Source organism: Genypterus blacodes, unplaced genomic scaffold (genome assembly GCF_046128005.1).
Source record: "Genypterus blacodes isolate CSIRO-AG114 ecotype Tasmania unplaced genomic scaffold, CSIRO-AGI_Gbla_v1 ptg000058l_1, whole genome shotgun sequence".
NCBI classification, from domain to species: domain Eukaryota; kingdom Metazoa; phylum Chordata; class Actinopteri; order Ophidiiformes; family Ophidiidae; genus Genypterus; species Genypterus blacodes.
In genome coordinates this window covers 6,377,857-6,398,855 of record NW_027466870.1, presented here as the reverse complement: position 1 = coordinate 6,398,855, position 20,999 = coordinate 6,377,857, and the positions used below count along the sequence as shown (strand labels likewise).

Here is a 20,999-nt window from a genome sequence, read left to right as displayed (position 1 = left end):
TATGTTCACCCTGGCACAGCTATGAGTATACACTGCATGTCTGAAATATTTACATAAGCTCTTCAACTTCCAGATAGAAGTTACAGAGAGGGAAGTTGGGGCCATCTAAAAATAGTAAAGCTCAGTCAGTGAGGGCCGGAGCCACAGAGGTCTGAAGATGAAACATTCTCACCCACTGACAGGGAGAGAGAGCCACCTACAGACCTCCTGCTTATAGAGATCTGAGGTAAAATGATCCCTGAGGATTGATTTATTGCCTGGAAAGTAAAGAGGCACAGCACAGACTCCTTCTTCTGTCTCATATTTTCATATATCCTAATATATGTATATGCTATATCTGGATGCTGTACCAATCAAAAACTACTCCCCTGAAACAGATGATCTAATATCACATTTAATTCCTGACACATTCATTACAATATAATGTAATATTGTTCGAATGTTTTGATTTTGTAAGTTACTGTGGCCATAATGGGGGCGGGATTGTTCTATTGTTAAGTCGCATTCTGATTGGCTGCAGTGCTGTTTAATCGCCGTCAGTCTCCGCAGAGCTTACATCTGATTGGACAATTCACTCCAACGCCCCGCCCCTATCTCGAGTCAGCCTGCAAGTGCACTACGTTGAAAAACTAAGAAGATACGCCATTCACGTAACCATTTACGTTGTTTTCACTGCGGCGCGACCAGCCGGTGTCACTTCGTTGCGCATTCGTCGTTAAAGCGCCTTTCTCCTGACAGCAGGTGAGGTCAAATGCAGGAAAAGAGGAAAAGAGCGGAAGAGTGTCGCTGACAGGTGGAGGAAAGATTGTAGCGTTTAAAGGGAAACAAATGGCCGAAAGCAACACGGCCCTGACCGAAAGCCTCACGATATGGGTGAGTTAACTTACGTGTGTGTCGGTTCATAAAGGGAAGACATCTCGGCTCAGCGTACCTGTGTGTAAATGGAGATGAAACACTCTTCACCGAGGACTGAGGAGGACTCCAGCTAGCTAAAGTCGGCTATCGACTCTTAAGTCTCCATTTCCTATCCTAATTGCGTTTATGTGTGTATATATGTGTGTATGTTTGATTATCCATTCATTCGACGCTTCTTTGCTGTAAATGTGACGGTGAAACGTTAAAGCTCAGTCTGTCTCCATTAGGAGCAGAGAGCTGTAGGCTAGTAAACATAAAGTTATCACATTAAGACCACAGTGCATCGGTTTAGTTGATCCTTTGGATTTAGAGCTAATCCAGTTTACCCGGAGAAATATGAGGAATGTTCCTTATTGGGTCTTTTGTTATGCCAGAAAATATAAAATATGAAGTATAACTCCAGTTATGTGTGCTTTGTCAGTCGTTAGGTCTTGCTATGTGGTGTGTTAACTGGAACACAGTGTGTGTTTACTTTGCCTCTCTGTGGGCCACAACAGCAAAACACAGTTAGAAGTAAAACATTGATGCTGACTGCCCTCTGCTCACATGTAGCAGGTGTAGGGCTCGTGTGTGTGTGTGTGTGTGTGTGTGTGTGTGTGTGTGTGTGTGTGTGTGTGTGTGTGTGTGTGTGTGTGTGTGTGTGTGTGTGTGTGTGTGTGTGTGTGTGTGTGTGTGTGTGTGTGTGTGTGTGTGTGTGTGTGTGTGTGTGTGTGTGCGCGTGTGTGATCATTGTACAGCAGGACGTGTTCACTCCCCAGTCTGCCAGTTCTTGTTTCAGGAATAAGAAAGCCCTCAGCCCAGGAGACTTCACCTTACACCATTGTTGTGTGTTAAATAATTTACAGCGTAGCTTCAGGAGAGGCGCCTTGTCTAGCTGCTGCTGTGTCTTTTATAGCTCTATTACCCAACACGCAGCTCATCCTCTCATCTCTCCACTCCTCAGCCAGGCCCTGCTCTCTCTTACATCCTCTCCTTCATTTCCTTTTGTCTCTCAGTGCTTTGTCTTACCTCAGCACACCTGTACTGATGACTTGGTCAATAAAGTGCGTTGCTGCCAACCACTTCCTGAGATTGTTTTACTTCCTGTACTTCTTGGGTTGTTGCCCCGTTCTCTACAGTTTCTCCTGCTCATGCTGTTTTTGTGCTCCCTCAGCTGCAGACCTTCAATACCCGAGCACCCTGCAGAACAATAGACCAGCTGACCACCGGAGTGGCAATATCACAGGCACTGCATCAGATGTGAGTGAAAACACACACACACACACACACACACACACACACACACACACACACACACACACACACACACACACACATTAATCCTAACTTTTATCTGTTCTACTGCTCGTGTGTTCTGTCTATTTCAATTGTTAGGATAGTTTGATGGTTTCAATGTGAATCCAGAGTTTATGCAGTATAAGTTTTGCACTGGAATTATAGTGGATCCTGTTCTTAACTTGGCCATAATGAGTTTGTATTTTGTTACTGTTCTCACATAGTTTGCTTCCACCAGAAAACAATTGCATGCATACACTCCTCAGTCTGTTATGTAGAGTGATAGTGTTTTTAAAATGTGAATAATAAAGTAAATGTACAGAATGTGGGATTATCTCCATTGGTTAAATGAAAATCCTGTTTTATTTATAGATTTGCTATTCTGTCCTAGTGTTCCACAGTCTGTGCTAAGTAAGTAAGGAGATCCCACTTTCTCCTCTGACTGAAGCCTCATTAGTCCAGAGTGCAACATGTCTAGAAAGACGTATTGGTTTACACACACACACTCGGTGAGCTTTTTCTCTTGACGAACTCATCAATCTCACTCCATCCATCCATCCATCCATACTGTAACCTACCACTGAATCAGAAAGTGTAGGAGTTTACTTGCCGAAGTAGAAGAGCATCACAGGAGAGAGTGACACATAAGCAGGAACATGCTGAGCCTCCCTGTGGCCATCATGAGTAACTGAGGCTCACTGTTGTTGTTGTGTGGCGCAGTGACCCAGCCTGGTTCTCTGATGGATGGCTCACTCGCATCAAAACAGACGTGGACGGCAACTGGAGACTGAAGGTACAGAGCAGCGTTGTCTCCCTCCCTTCCTCCTCCGTCTGTCCTCTCTCTGTCTCTTCTCTGTCTCTTCTCTGTCTCTTCTCTGTCTGTCTGTCTGTCTGTCTGTCTGTCTGTCTGTCTGTCTGTCTGTCTGTCTGCACACACCGGTGCTGACTGCCCAGTGTGCTCAATCCTCTCTGTGCTTCATCACTGTGCTCCAGACTGACACTGACCTGCTTCAGACGTGCTAATCCCGGCTGAGCCTGCACTCTGTCCCTTGCGATGACTCCTCTGCTGGACTGTGTACGTGTGTGTGTGTGTGTGTGTGTGTGTGTGTGTGTGTGTGTATGTGTGTGTCCGAACCTGTCAGCTATGTGTCATACAATCAGGAGAATCCTCTGAATCCTCTGGCTGTGTCGTCTCTACTCCATCTTCTCCTCCGCACTTCATAAAGCTTTTGAATGAACAGAACAGATCGCTTGTGATGTTGTTCTCTTGGTCCTTTCTGTCACTTTGAACTATCTTCATAACATTTTGTGTGTGTGTGTGTGTGTGTGTGTGTGTGTGTGTGTGTGACCTCCTCAGATGAACAACCTGAAGAAGATCCTTCAGATTGTGTTGGATTATTATAATGAGGTAAGTTGTGGTTTAAACTAAACACTGTTTCACTCACTCAGAGGTTATTAGTTTAGTATTATAGTGGTTATTTTTGTTTTATTCTATGTTCCAAGCTCCCAGATAGCACAGCGTACTGTAGAGTGTGTTCTCTCTCTCTCTGCCCTCAGGTTTTGGGTCAGGAGATTTCAGACTTCCCCCTGCCAGACCTGGTCCGGGTGGCAGAGCGATCAGACTCAGTGGAGCTGGGGAGGCTGCTGCAGCTCGTACTGGGCTGTGCTGTCAGATGTGAGCACAAACAAGGTGTGTGTGTGTGTGTGTGTGTGTGTATATATAGACACATACAGATGCATTAAACACATTTGTACACACTTCTCAGAATAACAAACTTCTGCGCTGTACACTGATGCATTAGATGCCGGGGCGTTGTATTGAGTTGGGATAATCCAGTTGAGCTAGTTTTGTTCACATGGCAACAATGTGGTATTGTGCCATCACAAACCCTCAATAAGCCATACAGATACTGCATCATATACTCATGCTCTCTCTCTCTCTCGCCCCTTTGCCAGAGTACATCCAGATCATCATGACCCTGGAGGAGTCCGTGCAGCATGTTGTCATGACCGCCATACAGGAGGTCAGTCCACTTTGGCTCAGTGTCTTCGTCCCTCAGACTAGAGAGAAAGTTTCAAATACCTTTTATTTATTCAGGGAAGCTTTATCCAGCAGTTCATCTATAAATAGCACATTCCTCTAATGGACGCTCCATTCCAGGTGTTAGCAGGTTAGGGACCTAAATGGTGTCGGCAGTAAAGGGAGTGTGTTGTATCAAGGTACAACAGCTAAGAGCTCCTTTGTGTGATTGTATTTTCTTTCCTCTTCAGCTCATGAATAAAGAGACTGTGGCCCCGTTTGGAGCCGAGCCATCAGGGGACCTGGAACAACAGGTCAGTGCCTGAGGGGGGGCAGATACAGATCAGTGTGTGTGTCCCGGCTCATCATCCCACAACTTATAGACTCATAGAGTGAAAGACAGACAAAGCTCAGTTTGTAATGATATTAAATGGAGACACACAGCAGGTCAGTCTGTCATACTTACACTTACTACCTCACATACATACTTACATACAGTGTGTGAGGGTTGAATTTCTGTTACTGTGTGAGTCAAATCAGGTTCTTCCTTCATTTGTTCAGCTGAAAAAAGCCCTGACTGACCTTGCAGAGCATTCATCAGAGAAGGAAGCTTTAGCCCAGCGTTGTCAAGAGCTGGATGTACAGGTGAATACACTCTTCATACACACTCAAGGATTTTACTCAAGTTCATTGATTGTCAGCAGTTGTCTGTCATTTCTGGGTCCATGGTCTGGAGCTTCTGTGGCATAAAGACCAGAGTTTGGAGCAGCAGGGTTTAGTTTGTGTCTGCAGCTGGACTCCATTCTGGCCCAGGCACTGATTCTGTGTTCACCTGGACTCTCTCAGGTTTATTTTGTCCTGCAGTCTCGCTCCTCTGGCGTCGCAGCGAGGTAAGTCCAACACGGCTCACCGCCCGGCAAAACTAAACTCCTCTAAACCGACCGCCCACTGCTGTGAACTCTAACTCAGCTAACAAACGCTTCAGCCAGGACTCTGTTCTGATCATGTGATGCAACGGAGAGTGTGAGGTTATTTAGTTACATCAAAACTGTTTGTATGGTCATTTATTATAATCTATTGGCTAATTTAGTTGAATATCATATTATCTTAAAGCGCATGTTGGGCTGAACAAAGAGAAATGGATCTATAGAGTTTATAAGTGCAGGTTTATCTCTGACTCATCCTCCAGGATCTGTGGGTAAAGAGTGCAGATGAGGGAAATGATGAGTGAGGAGCCAAACTAATGGTTCTAACATGTTTGTGTAAGGAGCTTCGTCGTGCTCTGCTTCCAGCCTGGATTAACGGCAGCGTCTGCTTTAACAGCTGGAGGAAGAGAGTTGGGCTGTAGATCTACGGCTTTACGGTTTTTGCTGCTTTGCATGAAGTAATTCACAAAGGGAGACATGTTAACTCCTATGGATTTCCCTGCTGAGCCGACTAAACCGGCCAGATCCCTGTTTGGAGTGTCTAATACTTCATTATTGGCACAGGTGGCCGTCCTTCAAGAAGAGAGGAACTGCTTATTGGCTGAGAATGACGTCCTAACAGACCGGGCCAATCAGCTGGACACGTTTGATGACCCCAGCACTCCGTCAGGAAGGAAGCACAGCCAGTTACAGCAGCAGACAGAGACGCTGCAGGAGGAGAACTTCAGGTGTGTGTGTTTAATGTTACTGGTTCAACCTCCTGGTGTTTGTGTGATGCTTGGTGCCTAAATGTCTGTGCTTGTGGTTTCTGCACCTCTCAGGCTGGAAGCTGCAAAGGACGACTACAGGATCCACTGTGAGGAGCTGGAGAAGCAGCTGATCGAGGTCCAGCACCGTAACGACGAGCTCACCAGTCTGGCAGAAGAGTCTCGAGCACTCAAAGATGAATTGGATGTTCTGAGGTGTGTGTGTGTGTGTTTGCCCTTGCACTTTTCTTTTGCACGCAGGATTGACGAGCTCTGCACTTCTAATTAGGCACAAAGACATTCAGAGACACCTGGGCTTGTTAGGTTGAGCAGGAGAGCCGTCTGGTGTCTTGTCAGTACTTGACCTCTGAACTTGCTCCCTTTACTTTCATCATTCATATAGGAACTGTTCGGATCGAGTGGTGATGCTGGAGGCCTCAGTGGAAACGTACAAACGCAAGCTGGAGAACCTGGGAGATCTGAAGAGGCAGATGAAGCTCCTGGAGGAGAACAACATGACGTACATGCAAAACACTGTCAGCCTGGAGGAGGAGCTCCGCAAAGCCAACGCCGCCCGAGCTCAGCTGGAGACGTACAAGAAACAGGTAAATGATATGCTAATGAAGCACAGGCAGTACGTTTCACAGTAGGTTCAATCAAACCGTTGGGATGTATGAGATGAAACTGACACAAGGTGAATTCCATACTACCAAGTTCTGTATTAAGAGGACTTCACTGGCAGAACATTTTCCCTCCATACACACCGACTCCAGCAGTGTGGGGAGAGATGTTGTGCTGCTGTACTGAGTCTTGTGTTTGCATACTGACAGCTCCAGGATCTGCACAGGAAGTTGTCTGAGGAGACGAGGCGGGCAGACAATCTGGCCTATGAGATGAAGAAACTGGAGGAGAAGCATGAAACTGGGATGAAGGAGAAAGAGGTAAAGAGGAGAGGGAAGAAATGAGGGAGGGATTTATTTTCAGCCCTTTTCTAAGTTTTGTTCTGAATCTCTTTCCGTCACCAGAGGATCATCATTGAGAGAGATTCTCTGAAGGAGATCAATGAGGAGCTGAGATGCACTCAGGTTCAACAACTCCACTTATCCCAACCAGGTATCTCACAGCAGAGCCACACCTCACATGTCAGTATTATGGTATGACTTTATCTTAACGTTCTCGTCTCTTCCTTGTAGGGATTCTTCCCTCTGGCAGCCCGAGCCATGATAACCTAGCAGCTGAGCTGATCCCTGTGGAGTACAGGTAACATGCACGCCTCCTGACACCATGCTGTGTGTTGTGTTTCACCACTGTGCGCTGTAAACACTGACTCTGTGTGTGGTTGATCAGAGAGAAGTTCATCAGGCTGCAGCATGAGAACAAGATGCTGAGAGTGCAGCAGGAGGAGAATGAGAGGGAGAAGATTGCTGCCCTGCAGGCTCAGCTGGAGGAGGCACACAAGTCACACAGTGAACTGGACACGGAGAACAGGTGAAGACGGTTCAGGTGTCCTCCCTGTCCTCAATGTCTCAGCTTCTTCTTCCTTTATGCTCACTTCTCCTTCCTGTGCATGACCTCATCACAGGTTGAGTGGAGAGCGGCTCAGTGAGCTGCAGCAGCAGGTGGAGGACCTCCAGAAAGCTCTGCAGAGCCAGGCAGCCAAACCTGATGATGTGAGTGTACCAGGGCATAAACCAGAAAAGATCACTTTAACAGGCTGCGTCAATTTCAATTCGACATTTCAATTTGTAATTAGATTTGGAGAGCAAGGTGTGTGTGTGTGTGTGTGTGTGTGTGTGTGTGTGTGTGTGTGTGTGTGTGTGTGTGTGTGTGTGTGTGTGTGTGTGTGTGTGTGTGTGTGTGTGTGTGTGTGTGTGTGTGTGTGTGTGTGTGTGTGTGTGTGTGTGTGTGTGTGTGTGTGTGTGTGTGTGTGTGTGTGTGTGTGTGTGTGTGTGTGTGATTAAAAGGAAGCACAAACAAAGCACAATGGACACATCAAGTCAATGAAGTACAACGATGTTCTTTGTTCAGGCCTGTGTGCGTGTGTGTGTGTATACAGACAGTCAAAGTGTAGAGGTTGATGTTTGACAAAGACGGGCAGTGCCAACACAATGTGTCTCAACGCCCAGATTATATTACGCTGAACTTTTCCATCAGACTGCTTTATGAAAACCCTCACTAACACACACACATGAGGTCATAAAGCCTCTGACACTCAGGCGTCAACATGGGTTCTGAATTAAGTCTTTTGATTTTATGTTTCCGTGTAACATTCAGCAAATAGAAGCTTTTGCTTAATTGTTGAAAAATCTGTGTTTTTATCTTTCAGTCGAATCTGAAGCGTAAGCTGGACGCACACATGTAAGTGTCAGTACACACATCAGACTCTGCTCAGTGCTATGGTGAGAGGAGTTCCAGTGTTCTCCTGCAGAGGGCGTAAAGAATCTGCATTTGTTTGCACAGGGTGCAGCTGAATGAGGCCCAGGATGAAATCATGAAGAAGAAGGAGCTGCTGGAGGGCCTGCAGCCTGACAACACCCAGACCTGTGAGTGTCTCATTACATCACACAGCACAAGGAACAACCTCTGCTTACCTTCATGTTGTTGTTTGTGTCCCAAGCCTTGAAGGTGGATGAGCTGATGGCTGCTCTGAAGAAGAAGGATGAAGATATGAAGGCTATGGAGGAAAGGTACAAGATGTATCTGGAGAAGGCTCGCAACGTGAGTGACAGCTGCTGTCCTTTGTCTTCCTGAGAGGCGTTTTGAATTCTATTCACTCTGGTCCTTCATTTCTCCACTTGTAGGTGATCCGAGCTTTGGACCCGAAGCTGAACCCGGCCACCGCTGAGATCCAGGCTCTGAGAAACCACGTAGCTGACAGAGACAAGCAGATCCTCAGCCTGGAGGTAAAGTCTGCATGTTTGTTCAGTCTGCTAGAGTTTACAATGTGAAAATCTAGAATCACACAGAAGCCACTGTTGTCAACCTTAGCTGATGTTTGTTTGTTTGTTTGTTTGTTTATTTTGTCTCCTAGCGTCAGTGTGAGCAGGCCAGGCTGAAGGAATATGAGGAGAACCTGATAGTCACAGCCTGGTATAATAAGGTAACAAGGACTCTCTATGGGTTTAGAATAGAAGAATGAATCTTTCCTGTATGTAAATGAATCTAAGTGGTAATTCTCCCTCCTCAGAGTCTGAACTATCAGAAGTTGGCTATTGAATCCCGTCTTGGCAGCCGTGCCTCCTCCCTGCTGCCCTCTGGCCAGTCCTTCCTGTCCCAGCAGCGCCAGGTCTCAAATGCCCCCCGCCGGGCTCTTTCCATCAGCGTGCCTGCCACTGCCTCCAAATAGACCTGATCACACAGGCAAAGGTCTCACGGCACTCATTAAGGAACACCTTAGTAATAATCTACCCTTAGTCCACTCCCTCCCTTCCTCCCTTAAGTGAGCACTCAAGTGACCTTAAACATTTCTGCTCTGAGCCGACTGGGATCTGTGAGCGTCAACTTATCAGATCCAAACTCGAGCTCCGCTATCCCACAATGCACTGGCTGCAGGCTGAACACACACACAGACCGTTAGTCCACAACCTGTGCTCTCCTCAACAGCCTAAGTAGCTCACACTGTCCCAACAAGGAACAGATTTAGAGCCCTGTGTTTGCTTTGCCAAACCCATATACTCGCTTTATAAACTCCATTTGGCTGTCATGCTGTGTGCTTGATCAGGAATGAGGGAAACGTATAGAAATGTACAGGAGAGCTTAGAGGTTTAATTCAAACATTAAAAAAAGGGTTGTTTGAATGCTAATACAAGTTAAATGTAACTTTAGATCATGTTTCTTTTTGTTTAGTACTCTTCAGCTGTGCAGTGAAGTGGTATGAACGTCTGTCATCCAGCAGACTCATGAAACTAAATACACTTCCTGCCTTTTTGTCCTTAGTCATCTTTGAGGGAATGATTGCTGTGTTTGGTGCTGGACACCGACAGCTGAATAATAAATAAGATAGAGCGCATCCTGCAAAGCTCTGAATATTCAATCAGTCATAAATCGATCAATCTATGAGGTGCAGCATCAACAAACGTTCACCTTGAAATGTCAGGAATAATGTGCTGATTTATTTTCTGAACTCAAACTGTGATATGTGACTGCTGTGCTGGCAGCATGCATGAACACTGTCAGGCCTTTATATTCACTTAGACTTAGACTTTATTAGTGACTGATCCAAGAGTATAATATATAATCATTGACACCAGCATGGAGACGATCAGAGCCAGGTTAAACATTCATACTGTACCGGAAGTGTGTCATTTAAATAGTTTATTTTTAGGTAAGGTTTTCAGGCTGATGATGTGTTTGGGTACAGTAGGATTTCTGAGTGAAGAATGCAGTAGAAAGCAGCTGTTCTCTTTGATATAGTGGCTCAGCTTAAGGAATTCTTGTCACTAGTTTCAAAACCGGAAATGGTTGATTGTTTTGTTTTATGATTGCAAAAACACTTTAATTGTGGTGATTTGACATTTTGTGATAGAGATGTGTGTGTGTGGGTGTGTGTCAAAGCTTCTGTCTGTTGATGATTCTAACTAATTTGCAAGCAAAGCCATTTAGAAAAATATATGAACCACGATCAAACAGCTCTGCTCAGAGACGATGTGAGAAAATAAAGAAAAGTGAGGAGGCAGTGGGAAATTTCAGGAATTTAAGGAGTTTGACTTGAGTCCTTGATTATTTTTTTTGTGAATGAATAAATAAAAAAATGTCATTTTCTAAACTGTGTTTGACATTTACCTCATCCTCAACATGAAAATCCTTCAAGTTTAGTAGATGTAGAAAAGTCACAAACTTTTAATAGTGATGATGATGTTGAATCTTCTTCACTTCTTCACTCCCTCGTCATCATCACAGTGGCAGCAGATGTGTGTTTGATTTAACCCCTGGCCGGCTCTTCAGGTTGCATTACAGATTTGCACTTGTGATGTTAGCTTTGCTCCACAGAAGGGAAAAGTCATGGAATTTAACTGGCAAATAAGTGTAGAAACCTGGCTTAAGTGAGTTTTGCAAGTCAAGTGTGTTGTTTTTTTCACTGGTAATGAAGTACTAAGTCTGCTGCTGAACATCATTTCCACAAATATTCATATTGTTTATATTCGGTCGTGGAACTACATTGGCTTTTATGAATAATATTTATTTGCATTTATAGCGACTCCATTTCCTCCGCACACTGAAGAAGAACCACCTGTCTGCAGAGCTCAGGGCCTTCTACCAATGCTGTATAGAAGGCGTCCTAACATACTGTCTGACAGCTTGGTATGCAAACTGCACCGAGGCAGATCGCCAAAAACTCAAAAGGACTTAAAACAGCAGGAAAAATAATTGGACTTCCCCTGCCCTCTCTGGAGGACATTTTTAAGACTAGTTGTCTCCGCAAGGCCAACACCATCCTGAAAGATGCATCCCACCCTTGTAACTCCCTGTTCTGTCTGTTACCCTCTGGAAGGTGATACAGATCACTGAACACGCGTGCACCACCAGACTGAAGAACAGCTTCTTTATAAGGGCCATAAATGAGCTAAACAAAATCATACATTAGACAAATTAGTACCCCAAAAGTCAATTGCAATATTGGGACATATTAGGACATATTGGGCATCTTGAGCTATGGTCATCTTCAACTATGATATCATGTGATGTCATGTCTGATGTTGTGATGTCATGGTGTCATATGGAATGTCATGATGTCATGTGGGATGTCATGATGTCATGTGATGTCATATGTGATGTCATGTGATGTTATGATGTCATATGGTAATGTGGAGACATGTCATATGAGACATCTTGAGCTATTGGGACCACTGATGTTTTAATGTATGAATGAATGGAACTGTGTGTTGTTTATTTATTGGTATTTATTATTTATTTATAGTTGTTTAGTTATAGTTTATTGCTGTTCATTTATCACTGTTCAAATATTCAGGCACAGCACAAATGCATTTCGTTGTATTATCATGTACAATGACAATAAATTCTATTCTATTCTATTCTATTTGCCAATAATCCAACAGTTTACGTCCTGTACAGTGACAAGCATGCAACAATACACAGGATTTAAACTTAAGCTTTATTGCTGTGTTTAAAGGTTAGGTGTAATCTGATAAAGCTGACCACAGTTGCACTTCTCTTCAGTGGAGGATGTAATGTGCGTATCTTCATTTGCAGGTATCACTGCAGCCTGCAGTCTGTAACGGGGTCTTGGGAGAGTTCAGCGAGCTTTGGCATAGATCTTAAATGGGTCTGGTGTGCGTGTGGCTCCGGTGGTTCCTTCTGTTCTCAGCTCAACTCCATCCAGTGTAGAAAATTTAAACCTTTGCAATAAACTGACAAAAAACAAGAATACCTCCATTCTTGCTAGGCCTTCTCCCAGACATGCACGCTTTCCTGGGGGACAAGAGAGAAGACTATCTGCAGGTTGTACATGTTTTCTATAGCTTCTACTACTTTCTGGTAGGTGTAATTTTATTATACTTTTTTTGTTCCAGTTCAAAGTTGACTTTACCTGCAGAGAAAGGTAAAAAGGCCTCCCTCCTCACAAACTCTCCATCAGAGTTGAGGAAGTGTCCAGGGTTGAATGTGTCTGGAGTTTCCCATTCATGCTTGTCAAACAGGACGGAGGTCAGGTTGGGCAACACAGAGGTTCCCTGTAGACAAAATCCAGAACTCAATTCTTCAAATAGATTAGAAATAGAAAAGTTAACAATGATGCATTTGAGTGAGACTCATCCATTTGAATGGATTCATGCCTTAAAAAAACATGTATGCCAATATTATCATTCCTGGAAGTGGCTATTGAACAGATTGAACAGAAGGACGGTGTGACGGGTGGAAAAAATTAAGAGATAACAGTTTTAGCCACATCTGTATGTCTAAACAAAGCACAGTCTGGTTGATGTACCTTAGGTATGAAGTAACCGCCCAGCGTTGTGTCTCTGGCAGCCACTCTGGGTCCATTGAGAGGAACAATGTTTCCCACACGCTGGATCTCATGGAGGACAGCGTCAGTGTAGGGCAGGTTGGGTCTGTCTGTCATTGTAGGCTGGTGGTTCTGTCCAATCACCCTGTCTATCTCTGCCTGGACTTTGTCTGGATGATGACATTTAAAAAAGTAATTATTCTATCGTCATTTTTGGCATGAGCACATACTGGTCTGTGCATTAGACCTGGTGCTGTAGAAATTACACTCTTCTCCTACATCATTCAAATGCCATCTTGTGTAAACACTCACCCTGGATGTGAGGGTACTTGATGAGGTAGATGAGGCCCCATTGCAGTGTCTTTGATGTGGTTTCACTCCCAGCCAGGAACAGATCCAGACAACACAGCACCAGGTTTCCTTCATTAAAGCCCAGCTCATGGTTTCTGTTCTGCTGTGAGGAAGAGCAGAGTAATGATGAGTGTGTTGTCACTTAATAGAAGAAAGAGTTTTGGCTTTCACTAACGAGTGTCTTCAAATATGAATAAAATCAGTGTTATTTCTGTGGCTGTAGCTTATCGTGATATTGACAAAATATTCTTTTGAATGTCTCTTGGGCTTTAATTATAATCATTTTGTTGGGGAATTTGAGGCAAAATCAAGTATGCTGTTTAATTCATCCATGTACTTCCATGGCAGTTTTTTTAAGGCTGTCCTGTTACTTCTTTCAGTCTGTGGATGTATCTTAGATATGATTCATTACAGTCATTTAAGAACAAATAAGTTTGAAGCAGACACAATGACCATCCTCCATACTCTCTCTTCTATGAGGAAGCTGTCAATGTAATCTCGTGGATTGCCGGGGTCCACGTCCTGCTTGTGTCTCTCTATCTCTCCCATGATGAAAGTCTCTAGGGATTTACAGTGGCTGAAGATCCCTGTGTGAGGCCCCGGCAGCCGTGTCATCAGTGCAGGGAATGCATTGTAGAGCTGTTTGGAGAGAGAAAATGGGAGCCTTCAGTGGTGAGATTATGCTGGTTCAGATCAGTGTTATGAGTTAAGGGGTAATTCATAACTATACAACACCACACTAAATAAGTGCAGTAACAAGTGAACCTCATTCACAAAGTTCCCTTACATTAATTGGTGCACCTCTGTCCCATGACTGATATGTTGTTGTGTTTTGGAGCAGAACACAGTAGTTGATGCTTGACGAAGAGGCACAGTGCATCTACAATGTATTCAATATCTTTTACATAAACTGACCTATATTATGAAAATGTGTTCCTCAAAGGAAGGTTAGAACAACACCCAGATTTCAAACCCCTAAAATTAGTTGAAAGAGTACAGTAACAGACATTTATGAATGAGGATACATGGTTGCGTCATAGTATTTTGCCATCCAGACACATTATATCTGGCATGGTGTTTTATGAATTACCCCTAATGTGTCTGTGTGTATCTGAGCTGCTTTTGCCTCCTACTAGAGCCCATGTGGAGCCCTCCAGATAAGCCATCTCTGTAAGATTCTTCAGCATGGTCTGGAAACTCTCATCACTGTAGTCGAACCGTCTTCCAAACACTATCTGGCAGATGATGTTGGCCACTGCATTGTTTAAGATGTGCACTGGGTCAAATGGCTCACCTGAATGGAAGGAATGTCACGTTATATTCCACATTGTTTATTTGTGATTTTGCTCTCACAGTTTGCTCTCTCTGTTTTGTTGTTGCCAACCTTTCTCCGTCTCCATCCTCTCCTGCAGGTGACGACTCTCCTCACAGATCTTCTGCTCCATGGAGCCCTTAGTCAGACTGTAGGTGCGTATTGTTGTCATGGCAAAGCGCCGTTGCCTCCTCCACACCTTTCCATTGCTGAAGAAAAGACCAGCTGAAACACAGAGGAACCACATTTTATGAGCTGGGGTCAGAAGGCATTTTGAGTGATTTGATGAAGCATGAGGTCTGTGTGATTCACCTGAGTTCCCTGAATAGATTCTTGTCACCATTGGGCTATAAGGTCGATCCACAAAGTTGTCCGCCTGTTTCACTATGGCTTCCTTCACCATCTTGTAACCAGACACAAACACCGTCTTGTCCCTTCCCAGACGAATGCAGAACACATTCCCATAAACATCAGCAAGCTGTGGATGTGGAGCAGAATAAGTGCCCTTTTGTTTGGCATGTGACTCTGACAAGATGCATATTTCAAGACAACAATATTCTGCTCTGGTCAAGTGTGTCCACATTGTTGATGCAGAAACTTGCTATCAACAGGTTTGTAGTGTTGTTTTCTACCACAGGTTTTACTATTTATTTTAAATTAAGACTTTTTTCATTGCAATCAGTAACAAAGAAGCCTCACAGTTCCCTGTTTTCCTCATATGGAGCAGTGATAGTAAATGTACCAATAGCAAATTTATGCATGATTATTAGTTTTCCCCTCTAGCTCTCTCTAGCTCTTCAAGACTGTTTCAAGGTCTAAGGAACTGCTGCGACCTTACCTTGGTTAGATAAATGTGAGGTTGTTTAGCTTCAATGTTGAAGACATTTCCAAAAAGCGGCAGAGCCGGTGGTCCTGGAGGAAAGTTGGGTGGATCCTTTTTCTTACGAAAATAAACAACAAGGAGAACAGCAAAAACAGAGAGCAAAATTCCTACACGGTCAAGTCCCAGAAAGAGACCACAAAGCCCCATAGTGAAGCTGAGAAACACAGCAGAGAGCGAGGCACTGATCAGGATCAGTGTTTGGTCCCTCACTTGCTCCTCAGTTGCTCCTCCAGTCCTTGTTAGAGAGGGGGTGGTACTGTGCTGACTCACGTCTGATGTAGTGTGTCAAATAGTTTAATAGGTTTCAGCCATCCCTCAATTAACTAAATGGATAATAGAGTCAAGATACAAGATTCTAGAGAGAAGATGCTGGAAACAACCCAAAGCATAGGCAACCTAAAGTGAAACCAATACTCTATATAGAATAAATTAAACTAGTTTATTTAAATACATTTAAATTTAATCTTTAAAGCTACGCTTTTTGCTTAATTAAATCAGTTTTTGTAGAACTTGCTGGGGGGATTGTTGTGTTATTTCAATTCCCTTCCCAGTCGCCATGACACCCGATCACTTCTAGTTCGGTGGACTTCATTACAGCACATTTCAAGCTTTAAAATGATGGCGAGTTTGCAAATTTTTTCCATATTTTGGTTATCGAGTTATCGGTGAGAGAATGTTCTAACTCCGTGTTCAAGTTTAAATGCCCCGCTGAGCAGACAGCTGCTGTGTGATTGTATGATGCTAAATGCTGCTAGGCCTGTTGTGCTAGGCCTGTTCTTGTTAACTAAATTGCTGTTGTTCAAACACGTTAATGGCTGTTTTATGGAATTTTGTTGAGTGTTGTGTTGGTGGTTTCTTTATTGATTATTTTTTTAAAGAAACACTGCAGGTTGAAGCTTGAAACTTGTGTGTCTTTGTAGCATTATTTTTCTTATTTTGGAAGCGTTGTTTCCTATTGTTTTGGATTTTTGATCCATTTGTCAAAAACGGCAGTGCTGCGGCAACAACAATTGTGACAACAACAACTGTGTTACTGCTTAAATAAACAATTATTTAAGCAGTATCACAGGTCTCTTATCAGCCATTCAGCCTTTTAGGTAGGTAAGAGATAGATAATTGCCAAGCATGGTCAAGGTGAAGGCTACATCACTATCTGCACGCAGCCCAGTGTTCCCGTGACCATGGTTTGTTAATGTTATCGGGAAGTTTAAGGTCCATGGGACCGTAGTCAAATTTTCCTGGGTATGGAAAAATAGACACCAGCTTGAACAGAACGATAGTGAGTATAGTGGAAAAAAATTGTTTTTTGTTTTAGTTTTTGTAACACTTTTAACAATTGTGACTTCAAAGTTGTATTAAGAACTCTACATTATATTTGAGACTAATGACGTCATAAGCTTGATGAGTTGACATATCGTGGAATGAATGAGATCATATGATAGATCTTTTCTACTTCGAAAGGAAAATTTGTCAATGTTTTTTTTTTCCATTGATGAAAAGTTTAATTTTGAAATCATCAGAACAGAAACATAATAAGGAGAGTAGGTATCAATACAGCTCACTTGAAATTTCATTAATATATGAATGGATAATCTTTATGTGATTGATATTTGAGACAAAGGAATCTTTAAACAATGGCATCAATACATTTGATATGAAATATAACTACAGTATATCACAAAAGTCTCTGACATGATTGTTTGGTACCTCAGCCTTACTCTCTGATGCTGTTCATGGATTATATGAAAAATGCTTGTGTGAGATTTCAGCGGGCCTTGGCGTAGATTTGGAATGGTTCTGGTACACGGAAAGTTCCGCTGACTCCCTCTGTACTCAACACTACCCCATCCAGAGTGGAGAAAGAGAACTTCTGCAACAAACGGACAAAAAATAGGAAAAGCTCCATCTTGGCCAATCCCTCTCCGAGACACACACGTTTTCCTGAGAAGAACACAGAAAGATTGGTGAAAACAGAGCATCAGTTCTATTATCTAATTTCTTTTATTATTCTTATTAAAGTATTAATGATGTCTCAGGAGTTTACCAGCAGAGAAAGGCATCATTGCTTCTCTCTTCACAAACTTGCCATCAGCATCTAGAAAGTGTCCAGGGTTGAACGTGTCTGGAGTCTCCCATTCAGTTTTGTCAAACAACACTGAGGTCAGGTTGGGCATCAAGGAAGTTCCCTATAATCAAGAACCACAAACTCCCTCATCTCCATTTCTAGTTTCATATTTACATGTTCCTCTTGTTTAGATGTAGTGAATGACAGTGGTGGATGAAGAAATGTACCTTGGGAATGAAGTAACCACCCAGTGTTGTGTCTCTGGTAGCCATTCTGAGTGCATTGAGAGGAACAATGTTTCCCATCCTCTGGATCTCATGGATGACAGCGTCAGTGTAGGGCAGGTGGATTCTGTCGGCCATAGTAGGCAGCCGGTTCTGTCCGATCACTCTGTCTATCTCTGCCTTGACTTTCTCTAGAAAAACATGACATTAACATGTTAAAATGTATAGAAACTTACCACTCATGGCACACACACACACATGCACAGATGTAGTACTCCTAAGTTCCTCCTATGCCCTCTGTCATTGTTGTTGTTTGGCTTGTAGTTTTATGTGCCTTTATGTTGCTTGTATAATGAACTGCAACGACCACTGACACTGACTGTAGCATCAATGGTAGCATCACAATTCATGAAGGGTGAGGTGCAGAAACAGTTTTCTTCCCTACGTACTTTATTGTTGTAATGTCATCTACAAAAGCCTTTGTGTCTGTAGCCATGATTTAGACTAAGACACAATTTGTAGTAAACAGCTGGGTATGTATAAGATAATGCAAATATTAACAATAGTGCTTTGATATACAGGTCTTCCCCCTTCATTTGTTTAATATGACTCTTTCACAGTGAGCTCAACTGAATGACCAGGATGTCACTTACCCTGAATATCAGGGTGGTTGATGAGAAACACCAAAGCCCACAGCAAAGTGATGGAGGTCGTCTCTGTTCCAGCCAGGAACAGATCTAAAGAGCAATACACCAGGTTGGCCTCAGTGAAGCCGAGATCATCTTTTTCTTTGTGCTGTTCAGAAACACAAAGATAAAATGGAAGAGTGAAGCATGACAGACAATGGGCAATGGTTGTAGAGAAAACAACAAGATGTCATTCACATACATTTTCCATTTCAATTAGAAAATTGTCAATGTAGTCCCGAGGATTGCTGTGGTCCAGGTCCTGCTTGTGCCTCTGGACCTCCTGATGTAAAAAGGCTTCCACAGAGTTGTAGTTGGAGAACATTTTGTTGTGAGGCCCTGGTAGATGCTTCATCAGTCCAGGGAAAGCGTCATACATCTGGTAGTAGATAAAAAATCAGTGAGATGAATTTTCCTTCACAACATTTCATATTTTCATCTGCGACTAGAGACGGTTGACCTTTCAAACTCATTGGCCAATCAAATGAATAAGTTAATACTAAACTACCTGAAATCAAAGGTCATTTTCCTCAAACCGAGGGAGAGAGAAAAAGGTAGCAGGGGGGCAAGCTTATCAGTTTCAATAAACTCAACTGGACTACAAAGTAACAACTACAGTCGTAAACTATTAAGTAGGGAGTTTTACCAAATGAACACATTGGAATACTGGATTCAAGCCTCTGTACTTCAAAAACACATTATTTTTCTGCATCCATATCCATTCCTTACCAGGCCCCATATAGAACCCTGCAAATGAACAGTTTCAGACAGATGCTTCAGCATCATCTGGAAGTCGTGGTCATCGTAGTCAAACCGTCTCCTCATCACCAATTGGCAAATGATGTTGGACACAGCGTTGTTTAAGAGACGTGCTGGGTTGAAAGGTTGACCTACAGAAGACAAGCTCACTGTTTCAGAGATCTCTGGATTTCATAGGATACATTTTGTTCCTTTTGTGGGGTTATGATCTTGTGTTGTTCTCATTGTTAAGCACTACAGCACAAAGCATCATTGCGTTGAACAACTATGAGCTCTTACCTTTCTCCTTCTCTATCTCCTCTTGCAGGTGTCGGCTCTCCTCACAGATACAATCCTCCATGACACTTTTGCCCAGGCCAAAGTTCCGTAAGGTCGACAAGGCAAATCGGCGATGCCTCTTCCATTTTTCACCATTGCTCATGAACAGACCGCCTACAGACAAGCATGGAGGATGTACAATGAATGGTTTAATGAAACTCTTCACAGAACAGCATCAGACAAAGACAGGAGAAGCTCTTCTTCACCTAATTCTTCTGTGTAAAACCTCTGAAATATTGCACCGTTCGGTCGATCCACAAAGTTTTCAGCCTGCATCACGATGGCTTCCTTGACCATCTTGTACCCGGACACAAACACCATCTTATCAATGCCAAGCCGGACGCTGAACACATTCCCATAGATGTCAGCCAGCTGTGAACAAAAGGTACACAATCATATATATTATTTACACGGTATGAATTGCCTGGGGTGTGGCTGTATTTCCTTGTCCATGTAAATGCACCGACTGATGTTCTCCTCTCACCTCAAATCTCAACATCTCTTTGTTTACTCTCAAAAAAAAGGTATGTGTTAAATTTAGCTTCTTATTCATTCCCCCCAGGACTCCACAAATGGCAAATTTAGATTTTTTTTCTTTGAATCACTAGTTTTACAGTTTTTATGGTATGTCCGCATCACTGAAAGTATGTCAACACTTTTGAACACATTGGGACAGTGAGGAAAGGTTTTTGAGGTGGCTTCAATTTTTTGGATAGTTCAGTGAAAACTATCCACTTGAAGTCAATATCGTGCAATAAAGCTTTTCACACAAAAATGTGAAAATAAAATGAAAACTGGATTTTAGAAAAAACATGAATAACAGTTTCAGTATTGAAAATAGCAACATGACTTTTAATCGTTCACTCCCTATCAGGTGAAACTTCCTCTGACTGTACTAAAGCCTTTACCTTAGTGAAATAGATGTGTGGGTGTTTCTTGTCCACACTGAACATGTTGCCCACCAGTGGGAGACCCAGTGGTCCTGGAGGATAGTTTGGAGGATTCCTGTTTTTTATTAAATCCACCACCAAGAAGAAGAAAAATAGAGCCAGCAGTAAAACCTGTAGGTTTATTCCAGACAAAAATTGATAAAGCCACATGATTAAACAAAACCAATGAAGTTCAGTGTTGATTATATTTCTCTTCTTTTGTTCCTCCAAAACCAAGTGCCCTTATAAAAACAATTTTGCAGTCTGTTAAGTCTGCACAAAGGTGCTGCCATGTCACAGCCTTACATAACCAAACACACCACACCTACTTTTCACAGTCATCCAAAACATGATGTATAAACATTAACTTTGTTTCAGATTTATTGTTTCATTCCTTTAATATTGTTTACATTTGTTGTATCTATAGTGTATGGATGTCCTGATAGGTGCTTATAATCAAAATGCTATTACGATTCTAATGTATTGCAAACCACAAAACTCTAACATTGGTGCTTTAATATCACTAAAATAACACTGTAAATGAGAAAAACTAATGCTATAAACACAGATTTTGTTATTATGTCACCAGTTTGACAAATCCTTTTGGAGTCATAACCTCTTACTAGTTA

At 42.8% G+C, this 20,999-nt stretch overlaps 3 protein-coding genes across 5 annotated transcripts; 1 reads left to right on the top strand and 2 right to left on the bottom strand.

Annotated features, from left to right (window-relative positions):
• Positions 1-654: 654 nt before the first annotated feature.
• On the top strand, positions 655-10,355 carry hook1 (hook microtubule-tethering protein 1). Its single transcript, XM_076153066.1, has 22 exons — positions 655-873; positions 2,069-2,154; positions 2,911-2,983; positions 3,548-3,598; positions 3,748-3,880; positions 4,147-4,214; positions 4,462-4,524; positions 4,772-4,855; positions 5,701-5,864; positions 5,958-6,098; positions 6,286-6,487; positions 6,713-6,823; positions 6,908-6,995; positions 7,076-7,142; positions 7,230-7,370; positions 7,465-7,552; positions 8,209-8,240; positions 8,343-8,425; positions 8,500-8,600; positions 8,684-8,785; positions 8,914-8,982; positions 9,070-10,355. Exons 1-22 carry the CDS (start codon positions 829-831, stop codon positions 9,226-9,228), a joined length of 2,151 nt encoding a protein of 716 aa, XP_076009181.1. The 5' UTR covers positions 655-828; the 3' UTR covers positions 9,229-10,355.
• Positions 10,356-11,755: 1,400 nt separating this feature from the next.
• LOC143002739 (cytochrome P450 2J2-like) lies at positions 11,756-16,869 on the bottom strand. Of its 3 annotated transcripts, none has more exons than XM_076153073.1 (9): positions 15,345-16,869; positions 14,819-14,984; positions 14,579-14,731; positions 14,328-14,488; positions 13,660-13,833; positions 13,156-13,297; positions 12,826-13,013; positions 12,430-12,571; positions 11,756-12,311 (listed from the first exon to the last, which is right to left on the bottom strand). In XM_076153073.1, the coding sequence occupies exons 1-9, from the start codon at positions 15,534-15,536 to the stop codon at positions 12,136-12,138; spliced, it is 1,494 nt and encodes a 497-aa protein (XP_076009188.1). In that variant the 5' UTR covers positions 15,537-16,869; the 3' UTR covers positions 11,756-12,135. The 3 variants fall into 3 exon arrangements, with proteins under 3 accessions (XP_076009188.1, XP_076009189.1, XP_076009190.1); XM_076153074.1 differs by having other exon boundaries at positions 13,156-13,294; XM_076153075.1 differs by having other exon boundaries at positions 14,819-14,940; positions 15,345-15,434.
• Positions 16,866-20,929, bottom strand: LOC143002737 (cytochrome P450 2J5-like). Its single transcript, XM_076153070.1, has 9 exons — positions 20,350-20,929; positions 19,648-19,813; positions 19,403-19,555; positions 19,094-19,254; positions 18,567-18,743; positions 18,332-18,473; positions 17,682-17,869; positions 17,434-17,575; positions 16,866-17,330 (listed from the first exon to the last, which is right to left on the bottom strand). Exons 1-9 carry the CDS (start codon positions 20,539-20,541, stop codon positions 17,155-17,157), a joined length of 1,497 nt encoding a protein of 498 aa, XP_076009185.1. The 5' UTR covers positions 20,542-20,929; the 3' UTR covers positions 16,866-17,154.
• Between the last annotated feature and the right edge of the window lie 70 nt (positions 20,930-20,999).